This window comes from Panthera leo, chromosome A1 (assembly GCF_018350215.1).
Source record: "Panthera leo isolate Ple1 chromosome A1, P.leo_Ple1_pat1.1, whole genome shotgun sequence".
NCBI lineage: Eukaryota > Metazoa > Chordata > Mammalia > Carnivora > Felidae > Panthera > Panthera leo.
Genome location: NC_056679.1, coordinates 516,707 through 542,351, shown reverse-complemented (window position 1 = coordinate 542,351; position 25,645 = coordinate 516,707). Strand labels below are relative to the sequence as shown.

The following is a 25,645-nucleotide window of genomic DNA, read 5'->3' as shown; positions in this document are numbered from 1 at the left end:
AGAACAGCTTTAACCGATGTTTTTTGTTGGCATCTTCTTTCTACAGGCTTTGGAAATTAATAGCAGTTCCAGCTTGTATATTATTTAAATATAATAGTGTCGTTGGACTAAAATGTTCCTGATGCCAGCCTCTTCAGAGTTAAATAGTGGGCAGAGCTTCCTAACCCAGTGGATGACCAATCCTTCTCGGGCTGGGGTCATATTAAATCGTGGATTTCCTATTTTGGAAGCAGACGAAGAGCAGCAAGCAAGTGTGGACACTTCTACCAGCTTTCCTGTTAAAGCCACTCATTTTTCAAATAGCTTCACCTTTATAAGTGAAGAAGATTCACTTCATGAAGAACAGAAGTTGGACTCTAACAGCCCTTATAAACTACAATCAAATAAGTCTGAAACACATGCAGTGTTTCCTTTAACTAAAGAGGAAGCACAAATAGTGGCATGTCAGGGTGCTCCTGGACACTGGGAAGATAACAAAAATGACATTGTCTCAGATCTTTCAAGTGAATGCAAAGAAGTGCCTTATAAAGACCCACTTTTTAAAAAGCTTGAACAGGTACAACAGGATTTGGCCTAATGTATTTGCATTATTGCAAGTTTCTGTTGATGAACAGTTTCTTCCCCTTGCCTGGGAAATCCTCAAAATACCAAATTTTGCCTTTTATCTAATGTGAAACATTAACACAGGTTTGATATGTAACATACAACACTTGAGATAACAATGTCTTTTAAGTTTCTGCTTCGTTTGGCAAAAACTGAATTGGAAATGGCTGATTAGATATTAAAGGGGAAAAGTTGATCATAAATGTACTGATACCTATCGTATTGTAAGAATCTACAGATTCAAATGACTTTTTCTGTTTCTATGTTTCCTTCATAAAAAATAGGATTTTAGAGTTTGGGTGGCAGATGTAGTTACTTAGGGATCACTCTTTGAAACTCTGTATTAGAGATGATACGAAAAGGGAGATGAGAGGGGTTAAGATAAATGTAAGGAGCAAAGATCCCTAAAGAAATGTAAAGTTAGTTTAATCAAGTTTTATGTTTAAAAAGCTGAAAGAAGTACAACAGAAGAAGCAGGAACAGCTGAGGAGGCAGCATTTCGAGCAACTACAGAGACTTCTGGAAGAACAAGAGAAGCTGCTCACTACTGTGTCTGGGCACCAACCACTCCCAGGTACTTTGTGCTTACACAGAGCCTTCAGTCAGCTCAACAGTGAACACTGACATTTCTCACCTTTAGTTGTTTGACAGGTTTTTTCTACCATTACTCTATCATATGTGGTGAACCCCAGTTTCTTTAGGGGCCTTGCAGATAACTATGAAATGGTGGTGGTGTTACATGATTGGGACAGGTGGGAGCTGGGCCATTCTGGAGCATGTGTGCCCTGCTTAACGGCAGTCATATTTATTTATAAAATAAAAGTTTAAAGATTTTTAATTTTTTTTTAACATTTACTTATTTTTGAGAGACAGAGCATGAGCGAGGGAGGGGCAGAGAGAGAGAGGGAGGGGCAGAGAGAGAGAGGGAGACACAGAATCCAAAGCAGGCTCCAGGCTCTGAGTTGTCAGCACAGAGCCCGATGCGGAGTTTGAACCCATGAACCGTGAAATCATGACCTGAGCCTGAAGTCGGACGCTTAACTGACTGAGCCACCCAGGTACCCCTAAGGATTTTTTTTAATGTTTATTTATTTTAGAGAGAGAGAGGGAGTGAGAGAGCAGATGAGTGGGGAGAGGGGGAAAGGCAGAGAGAGAGAGAGAGGGACAGAGGATCCAAAGTGGGTTCTGTGCTGACATCAGAGAGCCCTGTGTTGGGCTCGAACTCAAAAACTGTGAAATGGTGACCTGAGCCAAAGTCAGATGCTTAATCGATTGAGCCACCCAGGCGCCCCTATAAAATTTTAAAAAGACCTAGCAGAATAAAAGATGTAGAGCCAAATTTGGCCTAGGGCTACTGGCTTACAACCCCTGCCTGAAGAATGAAAAACTCCCTAGGGTGTCTGGGTGGCTCAGTCAGTTAAGTGTCTGGCTCTTGTCTCCGCTCAGGTCATGATCTCCTGGTTTGTGGGATCAAGCCCTGCATTAGGCTCTGTATTGATAAAGCAGAGCCTACTTGGGATTCTTTCTCTCTCTCTAAAAAAAAAAAAAAAAAAAAAAAAAAAAAAAAAAGAATGAAAAACTCCTCAGGGTCATAATGGTAAAATATGTGTAGAGGCTACTCTGGTCAGCAGAGGAGCCATACCAAAAATATTTTCTGTGGTGGCAGATGACAGATCTTTTGTTGTATACTAGATCAGTTAACAGAAAACACGATGTGCTTATCAGGGGACTGTAAACCTGTGTAAATTTGATCTCTAGTAGTGGTTTTGAGAGATGTTTCACCATACCACATTATAACAAAAACATTTAAAATCGTGACTCATAATTTCAAAGAAATTTCATAAATCAGTCGTTATTGGTGTGCCTGGCATGTTGTAAGGAGGTTTTCTGTTTATTTTGTCCTAATCTCATTCATTGAAAAAAGTACCAGTCATGATTCTGATGATAACATTACTAATGGATTGTATCCCTTAGTTTGAGAAATAGTGATCTGGAACATGTGTTTGCTTCTTGATGGCACCTTCCCAGAGACACAGTGCTGATTCACAAAAGTGCCTGTTCTGTTCAGAGGTTGCACTGGGCATTGAGAATACGAAGAATAAAAGACATTGGCAGATGAATGTGCAAAGTAGCTGGATGGGATTCAGGGAATAGTAGTAGTGGTAGTGATGAGAAATGTATCAGATGAAGAGTGGTTTAGGGAATTAGGACGTTTATCTTAGTAAATGTAGAGAACATGGTGTGTGTCTTGAAATAGTTGAATGGGTCAGGGTTCCTTTATGGAATACATAAGAGGATAATCCAGATCATTTCAATAACAGCCTGTGATACTTTTTAAGGTAGAAATAGCACTACGGTAGAGCAATAAGGAAGCAGTTTCAACATTGTTGATATAAAAGCTAGCGCCTTTCAGTTATGGCACATTGCTTTTAGGACAGTGATTTTTAACACTGTTTGGTCTCAGGACCACTGAACACTCTTAAATTAATGAGGACTCCAGAGTATTTGTTCTGTGGGCTATGGCTGTTGATATTTAACTATCAGAAATTAAATTGGAGAAATTAAAAAACTAATGCATTAAAATAAAAAGCAGTTACATGTTATCATAACTAACTTAATGAAGAGGTTTTTCTAAAAAATTAGAAGAATGGCATAGTTTTATATTTTTGAATATCTCTTTTAACTTCTGGTTTAAAAGAGCTCAGCTGATAGTCCTATCTGCTTCTGCATTCATTCTCTTAAGTTATGTTGTTCTGATTGAAGCATGTGAAAAAAAATTCGGCCTCACATGGATGTTTACTTGGAAGAGGGAAAGAAGAGTACTGTAATAGCCTTTTCAAATAATTGTAGTTATTTCTTTGATATTGCACCCAAACCTAACAATTGGCCATTTCTTAGTGATAGTTCAAAGTATGGAGTCTGAAACTATATTAATGAACTTTTTTATACTCTAGTACATGAAATATATTGGAATATCTTGGCATTTTGAATGGCTCTTTTATCATGCATGATTTAGTAAAATTGTGCATTGGTTATTTGCAAAGTAGTGGTTCACTGAGTTATGTAGGTCTTTAAAATATACTTAAGTGTATTTTATCATATAATATCAAAAAATTATATCCATTAATACCACTACAGAGCTCATCGTAAAAGTCTTGAAGTAGCAGGGTGCTGCCTGGGTTGCTCAGTTGGTTGAGTGTCTGACTTAGGCTCAGGTCATAGTCTCACAGTTCTTGAGTCAGTGCCTGCATGGGGCTCTCTGCTGTCAGTGCTGAGGTGCTTGGGATCCTCTGTCTCCCTCTCTCTCTCCCTCTGCCCCTCCCCAACTTGTGCTCTCCCTCTCTCTCTCAAAAATAAACATTAAAAAAATTTTTTTAAGTCTTTTTTTTTTTTTTTTAAAGTCTTGAAGTGTTATGAAGCTGTCAAGCTCATGGTGGTAGGTTTGTTTAATAAATTCTAATTTTTACTAGAGACTTCAAGTTTTACTAGTAAATACTGTAGTTATTTTCTTTGAAGTGACTGGCTCGCTTGTTTAATTTTTGAGAAACTGTCTGCCAAGTACGAAGGTTTAAATCATCATAGTTTTGTCATTTATTCTTTCAAGTAAAAATGATGTTCTTTGAGAGAAGTGCCTAGTCAAGCTTACATCTCAAACCAAGCTATGTCTTGGTTTGCAGTAGAAGTGATTTATGCACTTTTTGTTTTGTCCTATAGAATGTTGAAATGACACTTGAACTCAACAGTTCAAACTCAGTTTAAAAATTAATAATTCTTGCAACTTTAGGACCTTTTTATTTTATTTTTTTGAGAGAGAGAGTGCGCTGAGGAGGGACAGAATCCCAAGCAGGCTCCACATTCAGCATGGAGCCCAACATGGGGCTTAATCTCACAACCGTGAGATCTTGACCTGAGCCAAACCAAGAGTTGGGTACTCAACCAACTGAACCACCCAGGCGCTCCTATCTAGGACATTCTTAAATAAAACTGTTTGTTTGTTTGTTTGTTTGTTTTGAGAGAGAGAGAGAGAGAGAGAGAGCACCAGCAGGGGAGATGGGCAGAGGGAGAGAGAGAATCCTAAGCAGGCTCTACACCCAGCATGGAGCCTGATGTGGGGCTCTATCCCACGACCCTGGGATTATGGCCTGAGCCAAAATCAAGAGTCAGACGCTCAACTGACTCAGCTACCCAGGCGCCCCTGTTTTTTGTTTGTTTGTTTGTTTTTTGTGGTGACTAATACAGTGACTGCTAGCACAGTTTAGTGCCACTGTTTTGCTGTCCTGCTTTTGAGTGAAGGTACCACGAGTTTCTGTTTTGCTCTTGCACCATTAGTGCATGAAGTAAAAAAGACAAATGCTATCTTAATATTTTATGAACATAGATTTGACTTTGTGGATGCACTGAAAGAATCTTAAGAGACCTTCAGGGGTTTACAGACCACACTTTGAGAACTGCTACTTTGGGATATTGCACTTTTATCAAAGACATCTTCAGTCTGAAGTGAGGTGACTATAAGTCAAAAACATTTGGGGATGCTGGGTGGCTCAGTCATTTGAGCGTCTGGCTTTCAATTTTGGCTCAGGTCATGATCTCATGGTTTATGGGTTCAAGCCCCGCATTGGGCTCTCCACTGGCAGCGCAGAGCCTACTTAGGATTCTCTCTCTCTTCCTTTCTCTCTGCCCCTCCCCAACTCATGCTCTCTTTCTCAAAATAAATAAACTTAAAAAAATCTTTGGATGGAGAGAGTATTGTTCTATAAAAGAAAGGAGTTTGAGCCTGATAGTCTATGAAGACCTACCTCATTTCCAGTTTTATTTGTGATCTGGGATGAGGCAGAGGGTTTGAGAGATGGGTGGCATGGCTCTTATAAAACCCTTCACATTGTGTCTTCTCTTCTTCGATTTATATATTTTTAAATATTTCTTTATTTTGAGAGAGAGGGAGAAAGAGAGAGAGTGTGTGAGCAGGGGAGGGATAGAGAGAGCGAGAGAGAATCCCAAGCAGGCTCCATGTGGTCAGCACAGAGCCCAACTTGGGGCTGGAACGCACAAACCCTGAAATCCTGACCTGAGCTGAAATCAAGAGTTGGATGCTCAGCTGACTGAGCTACTTGGGTGCCCCTTCTGGGTTTTTTTTTTTTTTTTTTTTTAAGATTTTATTTTTAAGTAATCTCTACACCCAACTTGGGGCTCAAATTCACAACCCTGAGACCAAAAGTCACATGCCCCACTGACTGAGCCAACTGGTGCCCCTTCACTTTTTTTTTTTTTTTTTAACATTTTACATTTTTTCAATGTTTTTTACTTTTTTTTGAGGGAGAGACACAGAGTCCAAGCAGGGGAGGGGCAGAGAGAGAGGGAGACACAGAATCTGAAGCAGGCTCCAGGCTCCGAGCTGTCAGCACGGAGCCCGATGTGGGGCTTGAATTCATGAGATCGTGACCTGGGCCAAAGGTGGATGCTCAACCAACTGAGCCACGCAGGCACCCCGGGTGTCTTTAGGGAGCTTATTTGTCTTTAGGGAACTCTTCAGATCATTTACAGCCATTGGCATTGGTGCTCTCTGTGTTTGTTGTGGGGCTGCAGAGTTGAGAATTCCAGCAGTGCTTCTCACAGATGGAAGATGAATGGTGCCTTCCAGAAGCAGGCTGTGTTGCAGCTGTGCCAGGTCTACACTGTCTGCACATCAATTGTCGTATGAACATACCCTTGATTCAAATTATGCAGCGGTCATTTTGGACTTCTAAATTTCATCATTTTGTTAAATAGAGTTTCCTAATATAAGGAGGAAAAAATACTTTTATCACTTTGGAGAAAACCTGGTAGGTAGGGATCACTAACAGGTAGAAGCGAAAATGTTCTAGGAAGTCATTAGTTTTGATAGTTTTTTTTTCTTTTTCAACTATTTTTTTTTAATTGCAAGGTTTAACCCTACTGCCTGATGGTCAGAGCCAGAAGTATAGATCTCCAGGAAATTCAACCACTGTAGAGAAAACCTCGCCCTTCCTACCATCACATGTCTACCAGAATCAAACCCAAGAAAAAACACACACTTCCAACATTTTATCTGATGAACAAAACAACTTCTGTAGAACTACTCATCCAGATTTTGTCTTAACTGCAAAAACTGGTGCTCCTCTCACTTTGTTTTTTGAGGCACAATATCAAGAAGCACTTGTGAAAAACAATGATTTGAAGGAAGAAAACCATGACTATCCTATAGGTGAGTTACTTCTATTTCTCTCTTTTGTACTTAGCTAGCAGTGTTACCAAGCTGTGCTAAGACAAGAAAAGTCCTTTCTGCATTTTTTTCCCCTGTCCCCCGTTCCTGTGGCTTTAATTATGAGCCCCTACATGTTGCATAACCATTGAGCCTGGATTGGACACAGAACTGGACACAGAATTTTGTGACTTTCTGAGAACAATCGCAATACTCATACTGATTTCAAACCTCTCAAGGTAGCATGGGGTCTTCAAAAAGGGGGATGGTGGGTTCTGTGTGTACTATTTTTCTCTGAGAGCTTAGAAATAGTTTAAGGTTATGTAGTATGTGTGGTAGTGGAGGGGCACATGATCGAAGATGTGAAATGTGAGAAATAGGTTGGTGGTGGCAGTTATTATTCAGGAGAGAAATTCTGTCCACTCCCAGACACTCGGTTTGCCCTCACTGTACCTCTGTATTCCTCGCACTCAACATGTTTTTGCCAGAGAACTGGCAGCATCTGATGGTCTAAACTCATGGAGGTCTTGTGGCATTTCTGGTGTAGTTTCTTCTGGTCTCTTTTTTCCTTTTTTAAAGTGCTGTTTTTGTGCCCCATTCCCCCTTCCACTTTTTTTTGTTTTTACATTTTGTAACTGTAAAATATTGTATAATTGTGTTCTTTTCCCAGCCAAGATGGAAAATAATGTGTTCTTTTCCTACTCAAACATAATGGTAAATTTCATAGTTTCATAACCATAATTTTAATGGTTGTCATCATGCTGGTCATCAAATAATATATCAGTATTTAATGTTCTTTGCAGTAGGGCTGAGTTGTTTCCAATATTTTTAATTTGAATTTTATTTTCAATTTTGATGGTGTTTTCATGAATATGTTCTTTGGAGAAAGTTCTAAAAAAGTGCAGAAAATATGACAAAAGGTGTCTACCCTTACTAGTTAGGATTGGGCACCTTTGTGCATAATATTTTATTTCTGATTTAGAATATGGAAAGGTCACATGCCTTTTAAAAAATTTTTAAGCAGTATACTCTCTTACCTTTTTATTTTGGAAAATTTCAAACATCCAGAAAAGTTGAAAGACTACTGCAATGATTAATAATAGACCTTGATTCAGCAGTTAATATTTTGCTGTATTTACTTTGTCTACATATTTTTCTATGTGTGTATGTATATCTATACATCTGTATTTCTGCCTACATTTAAATGTAACTTGCTCAGTCATTTCATTGCAAATAATATGCAGGCATTATGTTACATCACTTCAAATATTTCAGCACACATCAAGTAAAAATTAAGATATTCTTCTGTATAGATAGTATTCTCTAATACTATTCCTTAATATTTAAATTCATTTTAGAATTCCCACTATTGTCCCAAATATGTGTTTTTTTAAAAAAACCAGGAACAATCAAGTTCATCTGTTACATTCAGTTGTTACAGCTCTCTTTTTAGTCTTTTTTAATGAATTAATTTTTTAAAAATTTATTTATTTATTTTGAGAGAGCGAGTGAGCGCCTGCGCAGGAAAGGGAGAGAGGGAACCCCAAACAGGCTCCATGCTGTCAGTGTGGAGCCGGAAGTGGGGCTTGATCCCCACAAACCATGAATTCATGACCTGAGCCGAAATCAAGAGCCTGATGCTTAACCGACTGAGCCACTCAGGTGCTCCTAGTCTTTTTTAATTTAGAGAAGCCCATAACATTTACCTTGTGAACAGTGTCATGTTTTAATTAGGGTTTTGTAGTTTATCTCCTATTAAAGAAATCATATTAAAAAGTCATATAAAGAAGTCATAATAAAGAAATCCTTGAGGGTTCTAAAATCTTTGGCATATATTACTTTTGATAAATATTACTTTAGCATAGTAACTTGTAAAATTCTCAGGTTTTAAGATGTTATTCTTTATTTTTTGGAACTAAATTGTTCCTAATTTTTATCCTAGGAGAAGGTGTTTCACCATGTTGGGAGAAAGTGGCCGAACCTATTCAGGAAGGGAAAGATGTGAATGTAAAAAAAATTGGTGATTCTTCAGAAGTGGCTAATATTGAAGAAAGGTATCATCCATGTTGAAAGGAATAAGAAGTGTGACAGTTTAATGTAATAGCCGGCTATTATGGTAGAGCACTTTCTTTTTAAAAAAGACCCATGGTTTTCTTGTTTTTGCTTGAATATGCTTTTAAATATAATGTTGAAGTTACAACTTACCACATATTGTCAGCAACAGACAGTGGTCGGGGAGACCTGTCAGTTCAGATAGCTTTGCATTGTTTTGGAAGAATTGAGCAAACTTTTTTCACCAAAGAGAAGAAATCTGGATAAAATTAATCTTCTCTCAAATAGTTAGGTAAATCCTATTTTGGCAAAGACAAAAACAAATTAATATTGAGTCTCACATTTGGTGTCACTTATAAATTATAATTGGGTAAGCTTAGTTACAGAATTTAAAAATCTTATGACAAATATAAACTATCAATATTGAGATTGTTTCTTATTTTCTTAAATACTTGACATATTTTAATAGATGTTATGGATGGGCAAATTACTTCTGATTATTGCTCTATTACATTGTCAAGGATCTTGTTTTTAAATTTTTTTTAACGTTTATTTATTTTTAAGAGACAGAGTGTGAGCAGGGGAAGGGCAGAGAGAGGGAGACAGAATCCGAAGCAGGCTTCAGGCTCTGAGCTGTCAGCACAGAGCCTGACGCAGGGCTTGAACTCACAAGCTGTGAGATCATTACCTGAGCTGAAGTTGGCACTTAACCAACTGAGGCACCCAGGCGCCCCTGTCAAGGATCTTTCTTAAAGTGCTTATTTGATGAAGTATTTTCAAAATATATTTTATTCTTATTTATTTTTTTAATGAAATTTTTAATGTATTTTTGAGAGACAGACTGTGAGTGGGGGAGGGCAGAGAGAGATACAGAATCCAAAGCAGGCTCCAGGCTCTGAGCTGTCAACATAGAACCCGACGCAGGGCTCAAACTCATGAACCATGGGATCATGACCTGAATTGAAGTTGGATGCTCAATGACTGAGCCACCCAGGCGCTCCTCAAAGTATATTTTAAAGTTGTATAATCTATAGGCAAAAAATGAACTTCAGAAGGGTTTTTTTTTTTTTTTTCCAATCATGTGTAGAGTGTTGTATTTTTCTGTATTTTGGGAGATGGGGTAGGATTATAGCTTTCTTTGGATTCTCATACGGGGGTCTGTGACTTTGAAAACGGTTAGTTCTCAGTGTAATCAGGGGTATCTCCGTCAGGCACACTGAGGCAGATATTCACCACATCTTGACTTGCATGCTAAATAACTTTATTTTTATGATTAGGCCTATTAAAGTTGCTATCAGAGAGAGGAAACAGACATTTGAAGACTACTTAGAAGAACAAATTCGACTGGAAGAACAAGAACTGAAACGAAAACAACTAAGGGTAGGCATCGCCACTATCTTGATTAAGTTAGATGAGGCTTTAGAGATTTATTTATAATTTGCTTTAAAAAGAACATTGAGATAACTTGGATATACCAGAATTAATTCAAATATTCTTTATTTTAGGAAGCAGAAGGATCATTGCCAATCAAAGCAAAGCCAAAACAACCATTTTTGAAACGAGGAGAAGGTTTAGCTAGATTTACTAATGCTAAATCTAAGTCTCAGAAAGGGAGAGAAAGTAAACTAGTGCCTAATCAGAGCATTTCAGAGGACCAACCTGTGTTTAAAATGGATAGACAGCAATTCCAGCGGAAAACTGCTCTAATAAACAAAGAACTGTGTACAGAGAACCCTCCTGTTAAAAAGAACAATAAAGCTAGGGCCAGCAGTGGTTTTGTCACACTTAGTCAGAAGCCAAAAGTGCTTAAGGGTAACAACAGGAAAAGTCTTTCTCCATCAGGATTGAAAATACTGGCAGGGAAGAAATGTGATGGGCAATTTAGAGACCAGATCAAATTAGAAAAAAAAGTTGAATCTAATAGTAGAGAAATGCCCGAGTGTGCAAAACCTTGTGATGTTGGTTGCAAAGTCTGGAATAAGACACCAGGTAGAGACAGACTTCCTCTTTCAGCAGGGCTGGTCAGCTGCATGGCTTCTAAGAGCCCAATAAATGAGACCTTGAAAAAGTCAGAATCTTCTCTTGACATTTCTCTTCAGAAAAAGTTAGAAAAGTGGGAACGAGAAAAGGAAAAGGAAAATTTGGAGTTAGATGAATTTTTGTTTTTGGAGCAAGCTGCTGATGAAATCTCATTTTCCAGTAATTCTTCATTTGTACTGAAAATCTTAGAGAGGGACCAGCAGATCTGCAAAGGGCACCGGCTGTCTTCCACCCCTGTCAAAGCCGTACAGCAGGAGAAGATGGTGACACTGGATCCCATTCTTCAGTGTAACCACAATGAGACTCCAGACTGTACTGAACCTGATAATGTGTGTGAGTGTGAGGTCGCACCCAAACAGACTGATTCAGTGTCCTCACCTGAAGCACATAAGGAACAGTCTTGTAAAGTCAGTAGGAAAGCATTCCAAACTAGCACTTCTGAAAATCAGACTCGGTGGAATGTAGGTGATGACGAAGGTGCCATGGACAGTGACAGTAGCACCGACTCTGAGGAACAACTTGATGTTACCATAAAACCATCAACTGACGATAAAGAGAGGGGTTTCAGCAGCAGAGAAGACAGTCCACAGGTCTGTGATGGTAAGGGGCCTTTTAGGGACACTGGGATGCAAGAAGATCAAAGGAGAGATGTTGATTTAGATTTGTCTGATAAAGATTATAGTAGTGATGAGTCTATCATAATAGAAAGCTTGAAAAACAAAGTTTCTGAGTCCTCAAGAAGACCCTCATCTGTAAGTATGAGTAAAATTGACTTTGATGATGAAAGAACTTGGACTGACCTTGAAGAGAATTCATTTAAACATGATGCTGTTCTTGGGACAGAGGTCACTAATGGGACTCCTCAGGCAGCCTACCCTAATAAGAGTGAAATATGTGTACCAGACAAAGCAATAAAAAGGAAGGTCGCACCAGTCAAGAAGGGAGAAGACTTGAGGAAATCCAGTAGGAGCACAAGCCCTCCTCCTACGTCAGACCTCATGATGAAATTCTTTCCTGCTTTGAAACTGAAACCCAAATCAGATTCACACTTGGGAAGTGAACCCAAGTTAAACCCAAGTCAAGACCAACCACCTGGTAAGTCAGCATTATAAAATAGGTGTCAGAATGTTATAAATTTAACATTTATCTTATCAGTAGGGGTATCTTATCAGAACACTTAAAATCCTAATCGTTCTAGTTGCTCAGTAGAAGTCTAAGTAGGTGATTGTTAAAATTTGATTTGTTTTGTGGGTCTAAATAATGTAATGGCCGCTAGTACAAAAGATATGGATGCATTCTGATTTCAGATTTTCTTTTTTTTTTTTTTTTTTTAAATTTTTTTTTTCAACGTTTTTTATTTATTTTTGGGACAGAGAGAGACAGAGCATGAACGGGGGAGGGGCAGAGAGAGAGGGAGACACAGAATCGGAAACAGGCTCCAGGCTCCGAGCCATCAGCCCAGAGCCTGACGCGGGGCTCGAACTCACGGACCGCGAGATCGTGACCTGGCTGAAGTCGGACGCTTAACCGACTGCGCCACCCAGGCGCCCCCAGATTTTCTAATTTAAGCCTATGTCTTATTCTCAAGGCTGTAACATTAATTGCTTCATTATGAATTGAGGTAACATAAGTTTCTTTTGTAACTAGAGTATCCAATTTGTGGTTTGTGTCACTATGAGGTGAACCTTTGTGTGTGCACTTTTTAAAATGACTATGTATTTACTTATTTTTTTATTTTTATTTTTTTTACTACTCATGCGCTAACTTGCTAGATAGGACCAAGAAGAAATACAGTAAAATTGAAGTTTCCTTTCTTCCCTATATTTGGGTTCCTATTCCTTTTCCTAGAGGAACTTACATTCCCATTTCATTTGTATATTCTAAAAAGATTCTGTGCATATGAAAGCATATGTGGGAGTGGGTATGTAATCTTCTTTCTACACAAATGAAAACACTTAAAAAATTTTTTTTTAATATTTATTCAGTTTTTGAGAGAGAGAGGGTGTGAGCAGGGGAGGGACAGAGAGACTGGAGACAGAATCCAAAGCAGGCTCCAGGCTTTGAGCTGTCAGCACAGAGCCTGATGTGGGGCTGGAACCCTGGAGCTGTGAGATCATGACATGAGCCAAAGTTGGACACTTAACTGACTGAGCAATCCACACACTTTGAAAACACGTTTTTTATAGGCCATTCTTCACCTTATAATAAATTTTGGAGATTGTTTTTTCCCGCTTACACATCTGCCACGTTCCATTTAATGGTTGTATAGTTGATGCGATGGACTTCTAAAACTTATATGGAAAACTCCTTTCCATCATATCATGTAGTAAACCGTGAATACCTACCAAAGCACAGGTGCTTTAAATTGTAGGGGTGCCTGAGTGGCTCAGTCGGTTGAGTATCCGACTTTGGCTCAGATCATGATCTCACCATCTGTGAGTTCAGGCCCCGCACTGCCTCTGTGCTGACAACTGGGAGCCTGGAGCCTGCTTCACATTCTGTGTCTCCCTCTCTCTCTGCACCTCTCCTTCTTGCACTCCGTCTTTCTATTTCTCAAAAATAAGTAAACATTGAAAAAAATGTAAATTATAACTTAAGCTATGTAAGTAGGCTTCTTGCCCAGTGTGAAGCCCAACAGAGGGCTTGAACCCATGACCCTGAGATCAAGACCCGAGCCAAGATCAAGAGTTGGATGTTTGGGGCACCCAGGTGGCTCAGTTGATTTAAGTGTTGGACTCTTGATCTCCGCTCAGGTCATGCTCTCATGGTTTGTGGAATTGAGCGCCACATTGGGCTCTGGCCTAACAGGGCAGAGCTTGCTTGGGATTTTCTGTCTCACCTTCTCTTTGCCCTTCCCCTGCCCACACGTGTGCTCTTTTTTTTTCTCTCTCAAAATTAACAAACATGAAAAAAAAAGAGAGTTGGACACTTAACTGACTGAGCCACCCAGATGCCCCTAACTTAAACTATTTAAAAAAATACTTTGATTTTAAAAGTAGTACTTTTTGCAGAAAGTTTGAAAGCTTAAGTATAGAATGAAAAATGTTTATAACTGAACTATCCGAAGGTAGTTGTGATACCATTTTGGAATTTTTCCTTCCAGTCATTTTTCCTATGTATTTTTAATATGGTACAGACATTTGTTAAAACTTATGTTGGGGTGCCTGGGTGGCTCAGTCGGTTAAGCGTCGGACTCTTCGTTTTGGCTCCGGTCGTGATCTCGCGGTTTTGTGAGTCTGAACCTCGTGTTGGGCCCTGTGCAGGCAGCATGGGGCCTGCTTGGGATTCTCACTCTGCCTCTCATTCTGCTCCTCCCCACTCGTGCTGTCTTTGTCTCTCAAATAAATAAACTTAAAAAAATGATAAAAAAAATAAACTGACTTTATCTTTTTTGGGGCAGCTGGGTAGCTCAGTCAGTTAAGCATCTGACTCTTGGTTTCAGCTCAGGTCTTTTCTCAGGATTTGTGGGATTCTCTCCCTCTCTCTCTTTCTGCCCCCGCTGCCCTGCTCTTTCTCTCAAATAAACTTAAAAAAAAAAGTAAAAAAACTTAGCTTTTCTTTCTTGGGGTGCTTGGGTGGCACAGTCAGTTAAGCATCTGACTCTTGGTTTTGGTTCAGGTCATATCTCACAGTTTGTGAGTTTGAGCCCCACGTTGCACTTTGTGCTGACAGTGTGGAGCCTGCTTGGGATTCTCTCTCTCTCTTTCTCTGCCCCCGTGCTCCAGTCTCTTTCTCTCAAAATAAATAAACTTAAAAAAAAAAAACAAAAAACAAAAAAATTACCTTATCTTCTTTGACCAGGTGTATAATATGCACTGGCCATTTCTTTAAAACACTTTTGTGTATTTTAAAAATGGTTGCAGAACATAGGGTGCCTGGGTGGCTCAGTTGGTTAAGCATCTGACTTCAGCTCAGGTCATGATCTCATGGTTTGTGGGTTCAAGCCCTGAGTCGACTCTGTGCTCACAGCTCAAAACCTGGAGCCTGCTTCACATTCTGTGTCTCCCTCTCTCTCTGCCCCTGCTTGTGCTGTCTCTCTCTCTCAAAAATGAATAAACATTAAAAAATTGTTTAAAAAGGTTGCAGAACACTATGTGAATACAGCATCATTTTATTCAGTAATTTCCTTAATGTTGGATACTTAAATTATTTTTCACTATTAGAAATCACGTTGCAATGCATATTTTTGTGCGGAAATCAATTTTTCAAAAGGGTAGTGGAAGAACAGAAGTGTTGGCTTTTTTACTCTTTGAAATAGCAAATTGGTATGTGAAAAACATCTTAATTTGTATTTCCGTGATTAGTGGGAGTAAACTTTGATTTTGATGTTAATTATTTGCTTTAGATGTCTTGTGAATTACTTACTCCTGTTCATATATACATATTTAAATTGAAGTACAATTGATGTACAACATCAGTATTAGTTTCAGGTATACATCATAGTGATTCAGTATTTTTATACATTATGAAATGATCCCATGATATGTCTAGTTTCTATCTGTCACCATACAGTTATTACAATATTGGCTGTTATCAAAAAGACAAAAAACATATGTATTAGCTTTTTAAAAATTATTTGAATGATTTCTTTTTATATGTAATGTTAATTCATTGGTAGATTGTTACTCTTCAGTTGAATAATGTCTTTTTTAAATTTAGATTGGTTTTATCTGGAAAGTCAGGTTCATATAGTTTTGTTTTTTTTTTTTTTCAGAGGCATTGTTTCTTGTGCATTTTAATAGTACAGATGTTTACCATATTTTTGGCTCTTAGTATTAATAGCTAGCTGGTTTCTGCTGCTGAAGATCTTTTGTGAAGTTCAATATATATGGCCTATTTTATAGGTGACAGTGCTCGATCTCAAGTTTTGAGAGAGAAAGTAATTGAATTGGAAACAGAAATAGAAAAATTTAAAGCTGAGAACACATCTTTAGCTAAACTTCGCATTGAACGGGAAAGTGCCTTGGAAAAACTTAGGTAAGTTTGCATATATGTTGGGAAAAGATACAATGATTCACTTTTATCTTTAAGATTTTATCTAGAATATTTGAAATAAGTTTTGTCGATCCAACAATAAAAAGGAAAAGGAAGTGAAACCTTTACCACATAAGAATTAAAAAAAAAGATTTTTTTTTTTTTTAACATTTATTAATTTTGGAAAGGCAAAGAGAGACAGAGCACAAGTGGGTCAGGGGCAGAGAGAGAGGGAGACACAGAATCCAAAGCAGGCTCCAAGCTCTGAGCTGTCAGCACAGAGCCCAGTGTGGGGCTAGAACCCAAGAACTGTGAGATCATGACCTGAGCTGAAATTGGACACTTAACCGGCTGAGCCACCCAAGGCACCCCACCACATAAGAATTTTTTAATTAAAATGACCCACTGTCATCAGAAGTGTGTTAAAAGGGGAATTTTCTTAGTGATGAGTTCATAAATTGAAATTTGACAAGCATTTTGGAGCTGTGATTTCAGGTGCTACCTTGGCCAATGCATTAATTTTCTAGGGCTAATGTAATAAAGTACAGTTCATCCTTGAACAATGCAGGAGTTAGAGGCTCCAAACCCCTGCACAGTCGAAAATCCACATAAAACTTTTGACTCCCTAAAAACTTAACTAGGAATAATCTACTGATGATTGATTGGAAGCCTTAACCAATAACAGTTGTTTAACACAGTTTGTTATATGTGTTATATACATATTCTCATGATTAAAGTAAGGTACAGAAAAAAAAATGTTAAAGTCATAAGGAAGAGAAAATACATTTATAGTACTGTACTATAAAAATTGTTTATGAGTGGATCTATGCAGTTCAAACCATGTTGTTTAAGGATCAACTGTACACACAAATGAGGTGGCTTAAAACAACGGGAATTTATTTTTTCATGGTTCTGGAGGCCAGAAGTCTGAAGTCAAGGCATCCAGTGGAACTATGCTTTCTTTTCTTTTTTTAAATTTATTTAATATAATTTATTGTCAAATTGGCTTACATACAACACCCAGTGCTCATCCCAAGTGCCCTCCTCAATGCCCATCACCCACTTTCCCCTCTCCCCCACCCTCATCCACCCTCCGTTTGTTCTCTGTATTTAAGAGTCTCTTATGGTTTGCCTGCTTCCCTCTCTGTAACTATTTTTTCCCCTTCCCTTCCCCTAGGGTCTTCTGTTAAATTTCTCAAGTTCTACATGAGTGAAAACATATGGTATCTGTCTTTCTCTGACTGACGTATTTCACTTAGCATAATACCTTCCAGTTCCATCCACGTTGCTGCAAATGGCCAGAGTTCATTCTTTCTCATTGCCAAGTAGTATTTCATTGTATATGTAAACCACATCTTCTTTATCTATTCGTCAGTTGATGGACATTTAGGGTCTTTTCATAATTTTGCTATTGTTGAAAGCGCTTCTATAAACATTGGGGTGCGTGTGCCCCTATGCATCAGCACTCCTGTATCCATTGGGTAGATTCCTAGCAGTGCTATTGCTGGGTCGCAGGGTAGTTCTATTTTTAATATTTGGAGGAACTTCCACGCTGTTTTCCAGAGTGGCTGCACCAGTTTGCATTCCCACCAACAGTGCAAGAGGGTTCCTGTTTCTCCACATCCTTGCCAGAATCTATAGTCTCCTGATTTGTTCATTTTAGCCACTCTGATGGTGTGAGGTGGTATCTCAGTGTGGCTCTGATTTGTATTTCCCTGGTGATGAGTGACCTTGAGCATCTTTTAATGTGTCTGTTGGCCATCTGGATGTCTTTGGAAAAGTATCTATTCATGTCTTCTGCCCATTTCTTCACTGGATTATTGTTTTTCGTGTGTGGAGTTTGGTGAGTTCTTTATAGATTTTGGATTCTAGCCCTTTGTCCGATATGTCATTTGCAAATATCTTTTCCCATTCCTTTGGTTGCCTTTTAGTTTTGTTGATTGTTTCCTTTGCAGTGCAAAAACTCTTTATCTTGATGAGGTCCCAATAGTTCATTTTTGCTTTTAATTCCCTTACCTTTGGAGATGTGTTGAGTAAGAAATTGCTGCGGCTGAGGCCAGACAGGTTTTTTCCTGCTTTCTCCTCTAGGGTTTTGATGGTTTCCTGTCTCATATTCAGGTCTTTCATCCATTCTGAGTTTATTTTTGTGTATGGTATAAGAAAGTAGTCTAGTTTCATTCTTCTGCATGTTGCTATCTGGTTCTTCCAGCACCATTTGCTAAAGAGATTTTCTTTTTTCCATTGGATGCTCTTTCCTGCTTTGTCAAAGATTAGTTGGCCATACATTTGTGGGTCCAATTCTGAGTTCTCTGTTCTATTCCATTGTCTATGTGTCTGTTGTGTCTTGATGATTACAGCTTTATAGAGGGAAGTCTGGGATTGTGATGTCTCCCACTTTGGTTTTCTTATTCAATATTACTTTGGCTATTTGAGGTCTTTTGTGGTTCCATACAAATTTTAGGATTGCTTATTCTAGCTTTGAGAAGAATGCCTATGCAATTTTGATTGGGATTGCATTGAATGTGTAGATTGCTTTGGGTAGTATTGACATTTTAACAATATTCTGAGCATGGAATGTTTTTCCATTTTTTTGTGTCTTCTTCAATTTCTTTCATAAAGTTTCTATAGTTTTTAGTATACAGATCTTTTACATCTTTGGTTAGGTTTATTGCTAGGTATTTTATGGTTCTTGGTGTAGTTGTAAATGGGACCAGTTTCTTTATTTGTCTTTCTGTTGCTTCATTATTGGTGTATAAAAATGCAACCAATTTCTGTACATTGATTTTGTACCCTGTGACTTTGTTGAATTCATGTATCAGTTCTAGCAGACTTTTGGTGCAGTCTGTTGGGTTTTCCATGTAGAGTATCATGTTGTCTGTGAAAAGTGAAAGTTTGACTTCTTTGCCAATTTGGATGCCTTTTATTTCATTTTGTTGTCTGATTGCTGATGCTAGTACTTCTAACACTATGTTAAACAACAGTGGTGAGAGTGGATATCCATGTTGTGTTCCTGATCTCAGGGGGAAATCTCTCAGTTTTTCCCCATTGAGGATGATATCAGCTGTGGGCTTTTCATAAATGGCTTTTATGATGTTGAGGTATGTTCCTTCTATCCCGACTTTTGAGGGTTTTTATTAAGAAAGGATGCTGTATTTTGTCTAGTGCATTTTCTGTATCTATTGACAGGATCATATGGTTGTTATCTTTTCTTTTATTACTGTGATGTATCACATTGATTGATTTGTGAATATTGAACCAGCCTTGCAGCCCAGGAATGAATCCCACTTGATCATGGTGAATAATTCTTTTTATATGCTGTTGAATTCGATTTGCTAGTATCTTGTTGAGAATTTTTGCATCCATGTTCATCAGGGATATTTGACTGTAGTTCTCCTATTTTGTTGGGTCTCTGTGTGGTTTGGGAATCAAAGTAATGCTGGCTTCGTAGCATGAGTCTGGAAGTTTTCCTTCCATTTCTGTTTTTTGGAACAGCTTGAGAAGGATAGGTATTAACTCTGCTTTAAATGTCTAGTGGAATTTTGCAGGGAAGCCATCTGGTCCAGGACTCTTATTTATTGGGAGATTTTTTGATAACTGATTTAATCCTTCACTAGTAATGGGTCTGTTCAGGTTTTCTATTTCTTCCCATTTGAGTTTTGGTAGTGTGTGGGTGTTTAGGAATTTGTCCATTTCTTCCAGGTTGTCCAGTTTGTTGGCATATGATTTTTCATAGTATTTCATGGTAATTACTTGTATTTCTGAGGGATTGGTTGTCATAAATCCATTTTCATTCATGATTTTATCTATTTGGGTCCTCTCTCTTTTCTTTTTGAGAAGCCTAGCTAGAGGTTTATCAATTTTGTTTATTTTTTCAATAAACCAATTCTTGGTTTCATTGATCAGTTCTACTGGTTTCTTAGATTCTATATTGTTTATTTCTGCTCTGATCTTTATTATTTCTCTTCTTCTGCTGGCTTTGGAGTTTCTTTGCTGCTCTGCTTCTAGTTCCTTTAGGTGTGCTATTAGATTTTGTATTTGGGATTTTTTTTTTTTTTTCTTGAGATAGGCCTGGATTGCAATGTATTTTCCTCTTAGGAGTTCCTTTGCTGCATACCAAAGCATTTGGATTGTTGTATTTTCATTTTCATTTATTTCCATATATTTTTTAATTTCTTTTTTAATTGCCTAGTTGACCCATTCATTCTTTTTTTTTTTTTTTTTTTTAATTTTTTTTTTTTTTCAACGTTTTTTATTTATTTTTGGGACAGAGAGAGACAGAGCATGAACGGGGGAGGGGCAGAGAGAGAGGGAGACACAGAATCGGAAACAGGCTCCAGGCTCCGAGCCATCAGCCCAGAGCCCGACGCGGGGCTCGAACTCACAGACCGCGAGATCGTGACCTGGCTGAAGTCGGACGCTTAACCGACTGCGCCACCCAGGCGCCCCGACCCATTCATTCTTTAGTAGGATGTTCTTTAACCTCCATGCATTTGAGGTTTTCCAAACTTTTTCCTGTAGTTGATTTCAAGTTTCATAACATTGTGATCTGAAAGTGTGCATGGTATGATCTCAATTCTTTTATATTTATTGAGGGTTGTTTTGTGACCCAGTATGTGATCTATGTTGGAGAATGTTCCATGTACACTCGAGAAGAAAGTATATTCTGCTGCTGCAGGATGAAAAGTTCTAAATGTATCTGTCAAGTCCATCCGGTCCAGTGTATCATTCAGGGCCCTTGTTTCTTTACTGATTCTCTGTCTAGATGATCTATCCATTTCTGTAAGTGGAGTATTAAAGTCCCCTGCAATTACCACATTCCTACCAATAAGATTGCTTATGTTTGTGATTAGTTCTTTTATATATTTGGGTGCCTGCGAATTCGGTGCATAGACATTTATAATTGTTAGCTCTTGATGGATCGACCCTGTAATTACTATATAATGCCTTCTTCATCTCTTGTTAACTGCCTTTAATTTAACGTCTAGTTTGTCTGATACAAGTATGGCTACTCCAGCTTTCTTTTACTTCCAATAGCATGATAGATCGTTTTCCATCCCTTCATTTTCAATCTGAAGGTGTTGTCATGTCTAAAATGAGTCTTTTGTAGACAGCAAATAGATGGGTCTTGTTTTTTTTTATCCATTCTGATATTCTGTGTCTTTTGATTGGATCATTTAGTCCATTTACATTCAGTGTTATTATTGAAAGATACGGTTTTAGAGTCATTGTGTTAACTGTAGGTTTTATGCTTGTAGTGATGTCTCTGGTACTTTGTGGTCCTTGCAACGTTTACAACGTTTACAAGCATCATAACTTAAATGGGTGCTAAGACTCAAATGAGAAAAAATAAAGAAAAGAAAAAAACCAAAAAAAGGAAAACCTCTAGGAATAACCAAGGCCTTTAAAGAAACTGTAAGAATGCCCACAATATTGAAACCCTCCTTTTTTTTTAAAATGGGATTTTTTTTTTTTGGCTTAAAATATTTCACTTGAAATGAATTTATGTCAGCTGTCAATGAAAGAATGTCACTAACACTGTGGACACCTTTGGTTTGCAATGCAAATCCGTGCCCTTTTTTTTTTTTACATGGTGAACTTCAACCTAGCAGTTATTACAACAAATGTGATAGTCTAAAGCTCAAACACATTTTAGCAATTTTGAAATTGAATTGTGTACAGACCAAATAAAATGTACATCATAACACACATTCCCACCTAAGACTGTGGGGACCCTTGAGCCTTCCACATCGACCTCAGTGCCTTTTCACTCAAGTGCTTTTCTCAGTCGTCGAGATTGTCTTCAGGCTTGCTTTTGGTCTCCTTCTTAGGCTCAGGCTCTGCCTCTGGTTCTGGCTGTGCTGATGTGGTTGTGGGAGCAGCAATGGCTGCAGGGGTACAGCAGCCACAGCAGGTGCATCCACGGCCTTTTCCTTCTTGTGTTTTTTGTTCTTCTTGTGCTTCTTATCCTCCTTGTGTTTCTTGTCCTTCTTTTTCTTTTTCTTCCCACCTCTTTCTCGGTCTGAGTTCCTTGCCAGAGATGGGCTTGGTGTTGGGCTTTTAGCCTTTTTGACTGGTACCACTGGTGACCAGTTGGTAAAGTGACTGAGACTGGACAGGAGACTGAGTTGGTGGAGGCTTTTTAATTGTTGGCTCAGGAGATCCTGAGACAGATTGGGAGGATGAAACCCTCCTTACAGACTGAGGGCTTGGTGAGGCAGCCTGTTTTGTCTTTTTGGGTTTCAGAGTCCTGGAGACTCTCCTGATGGGCCTAGTACTTGGACATCGGGACTGCCTTCTTTGGGGTGATTGATGATGCTCCTCTTCGAACAGGTGGAGGACTTGAGGTCTGAGGACCTCGAGGCCATCGTGAGGGTGAATGCTGTTTGGTTGTGGTAACTGGGGCTCCTGGGTAGATCGGCTTGGGAAAGACCCTTTCCTATGCTTTGATATTAATGAATGTGAATGTCTCTTGGTGACTGGGGAGGTTCTTTGTTCGGTAAGTGGAGAATGGGAGAACCCACACTTTGGTGGTGGAGATGGCAATGCCCTTTGTTTAGGAGGGGGAGGGGGAGAAGCCGTTCTTCTTTTTGGAGGTGGAGGAGAGTATCTCCTTTGTATTGGAGGAGAGTATCTTCTTGGGGAAGGTGAGGGCCAACAGGGAGGGGTGGGGAAGGAGAAGTGTGTTGCTGGCAATCCTTGGCATTTCTTGGCTCACAGCTAAACATTTGGGTTGTTTCTACCTTTTGATTATTGTGAATAATGCTACTAACATTGGTGTACAAATATCTGTTCAGGTCTCTGTTTTTAGTTCTTTGGGGTATATACCCAGGGTTGGAATTGCTAGATCATATGGTAATTCTATACTTAATTTTTTGAAGAACTTCCAAACTTTTACACAGTGGCTGCATCAGTTTGCATCACATTAATTGATTTGATATGTTGAGCCAGCCTTATGTTCCAGGGATGAATCCCACTACGTCATGGTGTAAATCCTTTTAATGTGCTGTTGGATTTGGTTTGCTAGTGTTTATTGAGGATTTTTACATCTTGTATTCATCAGGGATATTGGCCTGTTGTTTTCTTGTGGTGTCACTGTCTGACTTTGGCGTCCAAGTGATACTACCCTCATAATAAAATGAGTTTGGAAGTGTTTCTTCTCTTTTTTTGGAAGAAGTTCAGGAAGGATTGGTATTAATTATTTTTTGAATGTGTACTGGAATTTACCTGGGAAGCCATCTGGTCCTGAACTTTTCTTTCTTGGGAGGTTTTTGATTTCTGATTCAATCTCCTTATTATGGGTCTCTTCAGCCTTTCTGTTTCTTCTAGGTTCAGTTTTGTAGGTTGTATGTTTCTAGGAATTTGTCTGTTTCTTCTAGATTATCCAGATTTGGGGATATAATTGTTCATAATATGATCCTTTTTATTTCTGGGGCATCTATTGCAACATGTCCTCTTTCATTTATGATTTTATTCGAGTCTTCTGTCTTTCTTAGTCTTCTAAGGGGGTTGTTGATTTTGCTTGTTTTTTCTTTGTGAGACTTCCATAATGAGTGTATTGGTTCTTTTGTAGTGCTCCATAGACCCCATGGGCTTTCTTCACTCTTTGTCATTCTTTTTCTTTTTTCTCCTCTGACTGGCTAACCTCAAATTATCTGTTTTGGAGTTCACAGATTCTTTCTTCTGCTTAAGTCTGCTGTTGAAGTTCTCTATTGTATTTTACACTTTATTCATGTATTCTTTAGCTCCAGAATTTCTGTTTTTGTATTATTTATTTTATTTATTTTTAAGTAATCTCTACATCCCCTGTGGGGCTTGAACTCGTGACCCTGCGATCGAGAGTTACATGGTCTTCTGACTGAGCCAACCAGGCACCCCTTAAGTTTTATTTATTTATTTAGTTTTAAGTAATTATAGTTTTGGTTTTTTTTTTTTTTTTTTAATTTATTTTTGGGACAGAGAGAGACAGAACATGAACGGGGGAGGGGCAGAGAGAGAGGGAGACACAGAATCGGAAACAGGCTCCAGGCTCCGAGCCATCAGCCCAGAGCCTGACGCGGGGCTCGAACTCACGGACCGCGAGATCGTGACCTGGCTGAAGTCGGACGCTTAACTGACTGCGCCACCCAGGCGCCCCAGTTTTGGTTTTTTTTTAATGATTTCTGTTCTTTGTTGAACTTGTTGTTTGCTTTTTTTTCCCCAGATATTATTTTCCTGATTTTGTGGAGTTGTTTATCTGTGTCCTCTTTTTTTTTTTGTTAAAAAAAATTTTTTTTAATGTTTATTTTTGAAAGACAGACATGGCACGAGTGGGGGAGGGGCAGAGAGAGAGGGAGACCCAGAATCCAAAGCAAGCTCCAGGTTCTGAGCTGTCAGCACAGAGCCCGACTTGGGGCTTGAACTCACGAACCATGAGATCCTGACCCGAGCCCGAAGTCAGACGCTCAACCGACTGAGCCACCCAGGCGCCCCTATCTGTGTTCTCTTGTAGTTTACTCTTTAAAACAATTATTTTGAATTCTTTGTCAGTTCTTAGATCTGCATTTCTTTGGGATTGGTTACTGGAGCCTTATTAATTTACTAGTTTCCTTTGGTGGTGTCACATTTGCCTAATTCTTGTGTTGACATTTTTGCATTTGAAAGGCCAAAAAGCTCTTTTTGTCTTAACAGACCAGTTTTGGCAGGTAAAGACCTTCTCTTGCTGGATGCCTGGACTGATGGTCTGCCTCCAGGATCATAATTGAGTGGGGTTGTAGTGTGCCTACTGCTGAGTGCACAGTGTCCTTAATTGGCAGGTCTGTGAACAGGGACATGATGGATGTGGTTCCTACCAGATCCTCAGTTGCACAGGACTGCTCTAGGACCAGAGTCCAGCAGGGCTGAAGCTACATCATGGGGCTGCTTTCAGGTCCACTGTTGAGTGTGCAGACAGTGGGTCTGTTACCAGGAGTGAGAATGGGTGTGGCTCCTACAGGTTTTGAGCAGCTTCCTGCTAGGCTCCTCAGTCCTCCTGCTGGGTCCCTGGGTGAGCAGGACTGACTCCAGTACCACAATAGAGCAGGGCTGGAGGCAGGTTACAGAGCTGTTTCCGATGTTATAGTCATGACTGAGGTCTGTGGGCCTGTTACCAGGGACACAGTTGGGTGTGGCTCCTCCTGGGTCCTTTGGCAGATGGGGCTGGAGCCAAGCCTCCAGACAGACTGGGCTGTTTTAGGCCTGTAGCTAGGACCGCGTTTGGTCAGCCTGCCACTGGGCCATGGGACTGTCTTCTCAAAGTGGCTGTCCTCAGCCTTAGGCTTCACTGGGGTTTCTCAACCTCCTACCTGGATCCTAGAGCTCTCACAAAAGCAGTTTTATCTGTGGTTGGCTGTCAGATTGTTGTTTGTGTAGGGAGATGTGAGCTGGGGACGTCCTATTCCACTATCTGGCCGGCGTCACTCTCCATATGTTCTTAACAGAGCCTCAGAATGAACCTGGGTTATGACAGTTTCTCTGATCAGCATTCTCCTAAGCTAAACACCAAAGTCCCCACACTGGCCTATAAGACCTGAATTCATCTGGGCCCTCTGTTTTGTTTGTTTTTTGACACTTTTTCCTGCTGTTCTGTCTCTTGTTCGCTCTGTTTTAGCTACCCTGACCTCCTAGCTGATCTTTGAACACATCAGGCATATTCCTACCTCTGGGCTTTTTGCCTGTGGTGTTCCCTCTTCCCGAGCTGTTTTGTCCATATACCATCGTGGCTGTTCTCTCAGTCCCTTCAGA

General features: G+C 39.3%; 1 protein-coding gene across 9 annotated transcripts in view; it reads left to right on the top strand.

Moving 5' to 3' along the window:
* The window catches only part of CENPJ (centromere protein J), a 56,021-nt gene that overhangs the window by 5,946 nt on the left and 24,430 nt on the right, over positions 1-25,645 (top strand). For all 9 annotated transcript variants that reach the window (XM_042936051.1, XM_042933906.1, XM_042931652.1 and 6 more), the window contains 7 exons: positions 47-556; positions 1,054-1,177; positions 6,524-6,823; positions 8,763-8,874; positions 10,150-10,252; positions 10,378-12,007; positions 15,757-15,889. In XM_042936051.1, coding sequence (XP_042791985.1) covers positions 113-556; positions 1,054-1,177; positions 6,524-6,823; positions 8,763-8,874; positions 10,150-10,252; positions 10,378-12,007; positions 15,757-15,889 — 2,846 coding nt within the window. In that variant the 5' untranslated portion in view covers positions 47-112. The remainder of the gene's footprint in view (positions 1-46; positions 557-1,053; positions 1,178-6,523; positions 6,824-8,762; positions 8,875-10,149; positions 10,253-10,377; positions 12,008-15,756; positions 15,890-25,645) is intronic.